General features: G+C 53.0%; 1 protein-coding gene across 1 annotated transcript in view; it reads right to left on the minus strand.

The window, feature by feature from the left end:
• The window catches only part of MPC1 (mitochondrial pyruvate carrier 1), a 10,118-nt gene extending 2,523 nt beyond the window's left edge, over positions 1-7,595 (minus strand). The window contains exons 1-2 of the mRNA XM_066248241.1: positions 7,405-7,595; positions 1,783-1,786 (exon numbers count right to left, since the gene is read on the minus strand). Of these exons, the coding sequence (XP_066104338.1) occupies positions 1,783-1,786; positions 7,405-7,475 (75 nt within the window). The 5' untranslated portion in view covers positions 7,476-7,595. The remainder of the gene's footprint in view (positions 1-1,782; positions 1,787-7,404) is intronic.
• Between the last annotated feature and the right edge of the window lie 1,439 nt (positions 7,596-9,034).

Here is a 9,034-nt window from a genome sequence, read left to right on the forward strand (position 1 = left end):
ATTCTTAAAATGGATGACAGTTTTTCATTTTACAACTATACAGCTGTCCCAGAATACCAAAATTAAGTTGTCCACGTTTAATAGCAGCGACATCCAACTATCGATAAATTTAATTTCTGAGTCTGACATAAGTCCTGTGACTTTTTGCAATAAATTAAAAATTGTTTTATTAATGTACAATCTGCAAATACTTTAAATTACAAAAGAAACCACACATGGTGAGTTAAACACCCTTTTTAGGTGTCAGAACATTCAACAACTTCTGTCTGTCAGCACCGAGATGAATTCAGACTGCAGGATGCATTTTTAAATCTTACATTTTTAATACTGACTAGTAATTAAAAGCCAGAAATTCCGTAAGAAGTGGAAACCGCAGGAACCACAAGATAAACAAGTGAGAGCTACACTCGGCAGGAGGTGGGGAGATCCTGAAGTGCTTACTTAGCGTGCTTCTCTGTAAGCAGGCGGCCAGCCGGATGGCTATGGAGCGGTCAGACCGCCGACAGGCCAGCAGGGCCGCACGGGGGGGGGGTCTGAGGCAGGCCGGTGGCACGGAACCTCACGGGTTCTGGGTGGCTCATCGGTCCCCTTGTCTTCAGTGCAGATGTGATCACGTAGGGCACCCCGCTGGCCCTCGAACACCTGGATGAGGGCAGCACCCCCTCCTACGCACCAGGTCGCCGTGGGGAAGAGCACCCCCCCCCTCCGCCTTCCTTCCTCCCGTCTCTCCTGGGGGTCACTCCATCTACTCCATCTGCACCCGTCTCTCCTGGGGGTCACTCCATCTACTCCATCTGCACCCGTCTCTCCTGGGGTCACTCCATCTACTCCATCTGCACTCTTATTATTCCAGAGTGAGCTTCCTCTCCTCCTCTTCTGACCAATCCCTCTCCACCTGGGTCTAGTTTCAGCTTCCCCTGTAACCTGTCCCCCCCGCTCTGCCCTGCATGGCGGTCTTGGGGTCCACCTTGTGTGCACAGATGCTGGGCTGTCAGAGCCTGTGGTCACCCTGGGAGGAGCACAAGGTGTCCTCTCGCAGTATGGGGGCCAAGTAGCAGAGCCCACACACCACGTGGGAACTGGGGGTGCCCGGGGGTCTCTGTCAGCCGACAGTATCACAGTGTGGGTGTGACAGGACTGGGCTGTGTGAACAAGGCCCCACAAGGCAGAGACGGCCGGGACGGGCCCTGAGACCGTGCACCGCGGGCTGGACCAGGTGAGGCCAGCTGTGCCCTGTGACCGTGAGCAGTGACCTGTCCTGAGACACCATTCTTAGAGAGATAACTTCAACACTAGCGTACGACACCTCCCTCGTCCTCGCTCTCTGGTTCAGGGTCCCGCTCTCTCCGCCCTTTTCGGGAGCACGTTTGCCCTGCACTCAACTCACCAGTCACTGTTTGGAATTTCATGATTAGTGTCTGAAAGGGGAAAAATGAACATACCTTGGATTAAATGGGAAAATAGTTTATTCCATTATAATGCCTGTATCCCATTATACTTCCTCACCGTGGATAAAAGGACATTCACACAGAGGGGCAGCACCACCAGCTGCCCACTGGTTTGGAACCGCCCTGCCCCCGTCCAGCAGTGGTCAGCCTGCAGGGATGCTGGCTCCAGGACGGACCAGGACGGCCGCAGGACACTGGGGCCCGCGGAGCACGTAACTCAGGGGTCGCGGGGGCCAGTCAGGCTACTCCAAGCAAAGGGAGCCGGGCCCGCTGCCCAGAACTTTGTTAGTGCAGAAACCTGCAGGGCCTGCAATGACGTAGAAAATTTTCTTACCGTGCTGTTTTGTGAGAAATCGCCGAGGTCCAGACAGGGGGACATGGAAGAAAAAAGAAGAGAGGAAAGATCAGACACTTCCACAGGCTCTGCTTCTCCCTCGTTACTCCAGCCCGACACGTGCTCCAGTCTCAGCAGCTAACTAGAACGTCAGCCGCACACACGTTCTTGAGACGGTCTAGCAATATTTCTAATAATGACTATAACCTAATGAAGTTAAACCTTAATTTTATTAAAAATAAGCTTAACCCTTACAGGGCACCAACAGAAATACAATGTAGGTCACAGATAGATTTCTGAAAGGAAAACGGAAGTTGATTGTATTAAGTGCATTTATTCCAACGTATCAAAAGCATGTTGACTTGAAGACATCATCGAGGAGAACTTACTGAGGAGGCGTCTCAGGCTGCACTTCGTGCCAGGCCTCTGAGGCCCGGGGTGTGCCCACGCTCACGGCCAGCACTGCGCGTCCCGATGGCCCCGTTTCCAGTGCCCAGCCGCCCTCTGTGGCCTGTGGCTCTCAAACCACACAGCCCAGGTGTAGGGGACCATTTCTTTGAAAATCACAAGTTGGAGAGACACATAACTGCCACAGAATTCTATTAAGAATAAACTTCCCATTTTCATTTACTATTGGGTTATCACCACAAGGAAGCCCCTAGAAATAGGCATGTAATTTTGTATTCTGTGTACTACTGAAACGACGGAAACTCAAGGGTGCCTGCCGTTTTTACAAGGCATTCAAAAAACATATACATATTTGTTGAATAACTGAATAGTAAAACCTTTCAATGTTAAACTGGTTTTCTGAACATGAAACTTCACACCATTTAAAAATTCACCTAATAGTGAATTATTTTTACTTCTGAAACGGCAGTTCTTCTTGCCAGGATACAGAGCAATTATTCTGTTAAGGCAAGATCTTAAACTTTAGCTCCTAAAAGCGATTCTGAAGTGCAGTGACGCAGTGTTTTGTAAACGCACCCACACCCACACGGCGCTCCTAGGGGTTCTGAGCGGAGAAGGGAGGTGCGGGTCTGCAGCGGGAACCACACCCACACGGCGCTCCTAGGGGTTCTGAGCGGAGAAGGGAGGTGCGGGTCTGCAGCGGGAACCACACCCACACGGCGCTCCGAGGGGTTCTGAGCCGAGAAGGGAGGTGCGGGTCTGCAGCGGGAACCACACCCACAGGCGCTCCGAGGGGTTCTGAGCGGAGAAGGGAGGTGCGGGTCTGCAGCGGGAACCACACCCACAGGCGCTCCGAGGGGTTCTGAGCCGAGAAGGGAGGTGCGGGTCTGCAGCGGGAACCACACCCACAGGCGCTCCGAGGGGTTCTGAGCGGAGAAGGGAGGTGCGGGTCTGCAGCGGGAACCACACCCACACGGCGCTCCTAGGGGTTCTGAGCGGAGAAGGGAGGTGCGGGTCTGCAGCGGGAACCACACCCACAGGCGCTCCGAGGGGTTCTGAGCCGAGAAGGGAGGTGCGGGTCTGCAGCGGGAACCACACCCACAGGCGCTCCGAGGGGTTCTGAGCCGAGAAGGGAGGTGCGGGTCTGCAGCGGGAAGTCACTTGCTGGCAGGCTACACAGACTTCGAAGAGGTTCCATGGTGAACCATCGAAAGCAAAGGCCTAACCAATTATCCCCAACACTGCGTTTCACAGCGAGTCCAAGCTGAGCTGAGCGCTTTACCAAAGCAAAGGCAGAGGGTGGATGACCTTACCGGTCGGAGGGACAGCCACCTGCAGTCCCTGACCCTGAAACATCTTGGTTCCGATTCTGAACACAGGCCTTTCATTGAACTGTATTTTAGCAACAGCACATTTTTTTTCCTACAAAAATATTTTATTTTTTATTTTAAAAAATGTATTGGTTTGAGAGAGAGCTGGAGAAACACTGATTTGTTTTTTCATTTATTTAAGTATTCATTCATTGTTTGAGTCTTGTATGTGCCATGACTGGGGATTGAACCCGCAACCTTGGCATGGCCAGACGATATTCTTACCAACTGAGCTACCTGGCCGGGGCCTCCCTACAAAAATATTTTAAAAGGTGCAGTACTTAAAATCTAAAATGTCACTTTGAAAATAATTTAGTTTTCAATTCAAGACTTTCTCCTCGAATTGTACAAAAGTTCAAATTTTACCCTATTTTATAACCGGTGGCCTTCGTATAAATATCAAGAGATGTGAAAAGGAAAATTTGTTGCCTTCATATGCTGCTCAATCCAAAAGTCCTACATGAACATGATCATAATGTTTATATTAACAGCGATTGGTAACTACAAGTCTACAACTCAACAGCCCTTCTATGTCAGAGACATCCAAACAGAACAAACTACTTAGTCAAAAAATAAACCTAAAAATCGTATTTGTGCAGCCGAACTAGAAGGAAAATAAAAAAGCTCCTTGGTATGTGTGAGTATCCATTCCACAGAAAGATAAATCCATAAGCAATATACAAACTACAACCTGGGGACAGCCTGTAAAACTGTCAGAAAGCATTGATTTTCTATCTGGTGTGCTGCTTTTATTTCTGTGAAGGTTAGAAAACAAAAACCCAGAACATATAGTGTTGGTCGAATAAGTCTGTAAATACGATATACAGGTTTGCTTGCTTATAGTTTGCACTGGGTGTGGGGGACAGGCTGTAAGCAGGCAGGGTGGTTATAGCCTAAGGCAGGGGTCACCAAACTTTTTACACAGGGGGCCAGTTCACTGTCCCTCAGACCGTTGGAGGGCCGGACTATAAAAAAAACTATGAACAAATCCCTATGCACACTGCACATATCTTATTTTAAAGTAAAAAAAACAAAAAACGGTAATATAATATTTAAAATAAAGAACAAGTAAATTCAAATCAACAAACTGACCAGTATTTCAATGGGAACTATGCTCCTCTCACTGACCACCAATGAAAGAGGTGCCCCTTCCAGAAGTGTGGCGGGGGCCGGATAAATGGCCTCAGGGGGCCGGATGCAGCCCACAGGCCGTAGTTTGGGGACCCCTGGCCTAAGGCTTAGTTTTAAGACTAAGCCTTTTCCACCCTAAGTGACTTTGTATCAGAGACTTCCTGTTTGTATATTGGATTAAAGGTTTGGATTTCTACACTATAAAGAGGGGCAGACCAGGAGCTTGCTCTCTCAGTTCCTGACATTAGCATTAAGAGAAGAGCAGAGAAAGGCCACGGGAGGAGGGGAGAAGCAGCTAAGATGGTGGAATGCTGGAGGAGAAGCCAGTTTGTGCAGAGAGAAGGAGATGGGGAACAGAGGTGAATAAGGCTGGTGAGCTAGAAACCTTTGATTCTAGGAAACTCGGATAAGTCAGTGGCTTTGGGAGCCCTGAATGGAAAGGGAAGTGTTTCCCACTGTGTGTATTTCTAGCCCACCGGGTGCAAGCTAGGATTAAAGCTAATGGCCCACCAGTTCTTGGCTCCATTGTTTCATTACCATCTGTCCGAATCCAATGCAAACCTGCACGGGTCAGGCGGCTGTGATGGTGGCCGTGGCTACTGGGTTACACATAGGTAAAGGCTTTCTTGGGTTCACCCATGACCTTGAACTCTCAGGGAGGAGCAAGCTCTCTTCCCCTTGAGAATGATTGATGGGGGTGGGAAAGCAGGAGAACTAACATACAGTAAGTTCTATCTTTTTTTCTCCTTAATTTGGAATGGTGATTGGTTGGTTCAGGATTTCTTCTGAGCTAATTTTTATTTTCATAAGTCTCCTGGGCACCGCCAATCTCAGGTTCATTCCTTACTAAAATTACTGCTGTAACTGTCAGCTTCCTCTGCAAGCCTGTGAGTAAGTCGGGTAATTTATTTGCAGCTTGCTTACAGAGTACTAGAAGGACCCATCACCGGCAGGCTGGCAGCCTTCCCACCTCGACATCCAGTGGGGCAAGGTCTGGAGGTATTGTAGGTGAAGGGCTGTAGGCTGCAGACGTTCACCTGAATCTCATATTCTCACCAACTTTAATCTGGTAGTCCAGCTCACGTTTAACAACAAGAATGTGTGATTTTCAACTTGACTTGGGTGGCCCAAACTAAACTGGGTGCTGGGAAAAGAGACGCCTCTGGCCAGTTCGCCAGCCGCTTTGTCTCTGAAGGTCAGTCACACGGCAGGGAGGGAGCAGCAGGGCAGGGAGGGAGCAGCAGCGGGGCAGAGAGAGAGGCCACGGGCAGGAAAGGGTGCTGCACAGAAGGGGCCTAACACCCTCCCACTGTCCAGAGCCGCTCTTGTGCATGCCTCTCTCCCTCCGGTTCTAACTCGGGTGCCTGTCCTGGCCTCACGAGCCGGTGTTTACAGGGGTCTCGGGTGTTCTGTGTGGTGCCGACAGCAGCCTTCTCACGTGGCAAGTGAAATGTCGAAACCGTGCAATTTCCAAGGTCTGTTCCAACTCGAACAACCTTAATTTGGTAACAGTTTCCTGCTGTCCCGGTTAATGAGTGTAAGTCCTTAAAGCGCACCCACGGAAACTTCTTGGTTAAAATGAACAGTTCACTGTCCCTCAGACCGTTGGAGGGCCGGACTATAAAAAAAACTATGAACAAATTTCTATGCACACTGCACATATCTTATTTTAAAGTAAAAAAACAAAACGGGAACAAATACAATATTTAAAATTAAGAGCAAGTAAATTTAAATCAACAAACTGACCAGTATTTCAATGCGAATTATGCTCCTCTCACTGACCACCAATGAAAGAGGTGCCCCTTCCAGAAGTGCGGCGGGGGCCGGATAAATGGCCTCAGGGGGCCGCAGTTTGGGGACCCCTGTGCTAAGTAATCGACCGACCTGCACTGACACTCCATGGTCTGGGTTCGGCTGAAGAAAACAGTCTTTGCACGCCTATCCAAACACGTCCGTGCAAAGAAATGCCTATCTGATCGCCTCGCTGGGGACCAGACACTGAAGTACAGGCCCTTATCCGCTCCTGCTCTCCCTCCTCGACCCAACTCCAGGAGGGGAAGCGCCGTCCCCTCGGACTCCAAGGATAAGACGCTGGAGGAAACCGGCTCTTTACAAACACGGATCCGAGAACCAGGAAGTTCTGGGGACACCAAAAACGTCCTCCTCTTGTCACTGTGACCCAACAGCGACACGGCCGGACAGCGGGGCCCGGCCCCGGGGTCACCAACACGCCGCCATCGCCTCCAGCACAGCAGTTAGCGACTTAATATCGTTTGACGGCGACATCCCGGGTGAATGTCCCCCCGCCGTCGTGGTAACGCCTCCGTGCCGCACAAGAAGCCGTCGCCGTTCGTTCGCAGAATGAGACAACGACGGAAGGCGGACGAGCCCGGCACCTCCGCCCGCGCAGCGCCTCCCCCGCGTCTCGCCCGAGCACCTGGGCGCACACCTGCGGGCACACTAGGCGCACACCTGGCGGACACACCCGGGGGCACACCTGGCGGACAGGGGCGGCGAGGCGGAGCTCCCACCCCACTCAACCAGGACACTGCCCCGCGGGGTCCGGGGTCCGCGCTCCAGCCCCGCTGCTCGGACTCCAGTCCCGCTGCCCGGGCTCCAGCCCCGCTGCCCCGCGCCCCAGCCCCGCGCCCCGGGCGGCCCCGGCCCCGGCCCCAGCAGCCCTCGGCGGTCCCAGCCCCGCAGAGCTCGTCACCTCATGAGGTAGTCCCGGAAGTCCTTGCTCCGGACATAGTCCGCCGCCTTCCGCACCAGCGCGCCCGCCATGGTCGTGCCGCACCGCAGGCAACCCCCGCCGCCCTCGCCGCCGCTCGGAGTCCAACGACACCCGGCGCAGCGGACAGAGCGGACACTCCACCCGGCCGCCGGCCCGCGTCACGACAGCTCGGCCCCGCCTTACGGCCGCCGGCTCTTGAGCCTATGGGAGGGCTCGGGGGTGGGAGGCGGCCAGCGGATTGGCTCGCGCGTGCCGCACACCTTCGCCCCGCCCCCGCGCGCCGCCGCCGGGGGCGGGGCCTCCGCCGTAAAATGGCCGAACGCGGCCGCGATTGGCTGGCGGTTGCTAGGCAGTGACAATCCAGGGCGCGGCGTCCCCGCAAGGGCACTGCGGCCCGGATCTCTGGTGGGCCTTTGCGGGGCCCACGCCGCCGCGCTCCCGCCGGGGCTGGCGGGGTCTGCACGGAGCAGGGGCCGTAGGGCGGGGCGCGGTAGGGCGGCAAGCTGCGGCGGTCCCGGGCAAAGGCCACACGACCCCGCGACGTGCGCGGGTCGCGGAGGGTACGCGACGCCACCCCTGTTGTGCGGGGTTTTTTTTTCTTTATTTTTTTAGATTGGCCCCAAAGGTAGACGACCTGAGTCATTTAAGCTGCCTTCGGTGGCGGTATCGGAGACAGGGACTCGGACGTCGCCAACGACTATACAGCTCTCTTTAGAGGGTGACGGTTCACGTGGATTGTGGACATGCCCCGTGACGCCGCGGGTGCATTAGAGAGACGCCCCCGGGCGGACAGGCCGGGCTGTGCAGGTTCACGCGCAAGCACGGGCTTGCTCACGGGAGGACCGGGAGCGACTGGCGTCCATCCTTAGCTCAGCAGAGAGGGCAGTAGGTCACGGTGGGTCCACTGGGTGGGACACCATGCAGCAGTTAGAAAGGCTGAGGGACTCCTGTGTGTGCTGATACGGAAAGACCTTTTTAGTGTCCCCAAGAAAAACATCGAGGTGCAGAATTGGGTGTAAAGTATGCTGCTGGTTTGTGCCCCGGGGACGACGGAAATAAAACTTAATGTTTGCAAATATATATAGAGAAGAAATATGAGCAACGACTGCCTGTCAGGGCGATCGAGGGGGGCGAGGGGTGGAGGGGACGTTTCACGGTGTCCTCTTCCTCCTTTTGAAGTTTGGTAGAAGGAACATATGCGAACTATTCGAAGTAAGTGGCATTAAAGAGGAAGAAATGCTTCTGAGAATGAAGCGGCAGGCCGTGAAGAATCACATTCCTTTTCTGCTAGGCTCTCTAAGGGTCATACCCGGCCTTGTCCTTTTGTGAGTGTAGCTTAGTGCACAGCATTGCAATCCCATAATAACACCAGGCAGCTTATTCCTCTGGTGTTCCTAGTGGAAGATCGGAGTATACGACTTAAAGAGAAGCAAAGGGGGTTTAATTATTAATATTAATAGCTACCTTTTGTTGACCACTAGGCACGTGAACATTTTCTCCCCTTCTGTCAACCCAGGAGGTGGGTGGATGGACACGGAAGGGCTTCTTGCATAAAAACCAAATGGCTCCTGCCAGGTTGATGGAGAAAGGAGACATGTTCCTCCTCCTC

This window comes from Saccopteryx bilineata, chromosome 12 (assembly GCF_036850765.1).
Source record: "Saccopteryx bilineata isolate mSacBil1 chromosome 12, mSacBil1_pri_phased_curated, whole genome shotgun sequence".
Lineage (NCBI taxonomy): Eukaryota > Metazoa > Chordata > Mammalia > Chiroptera > Emballonuridae > Saccopteryx > Saccopteryx bilineata.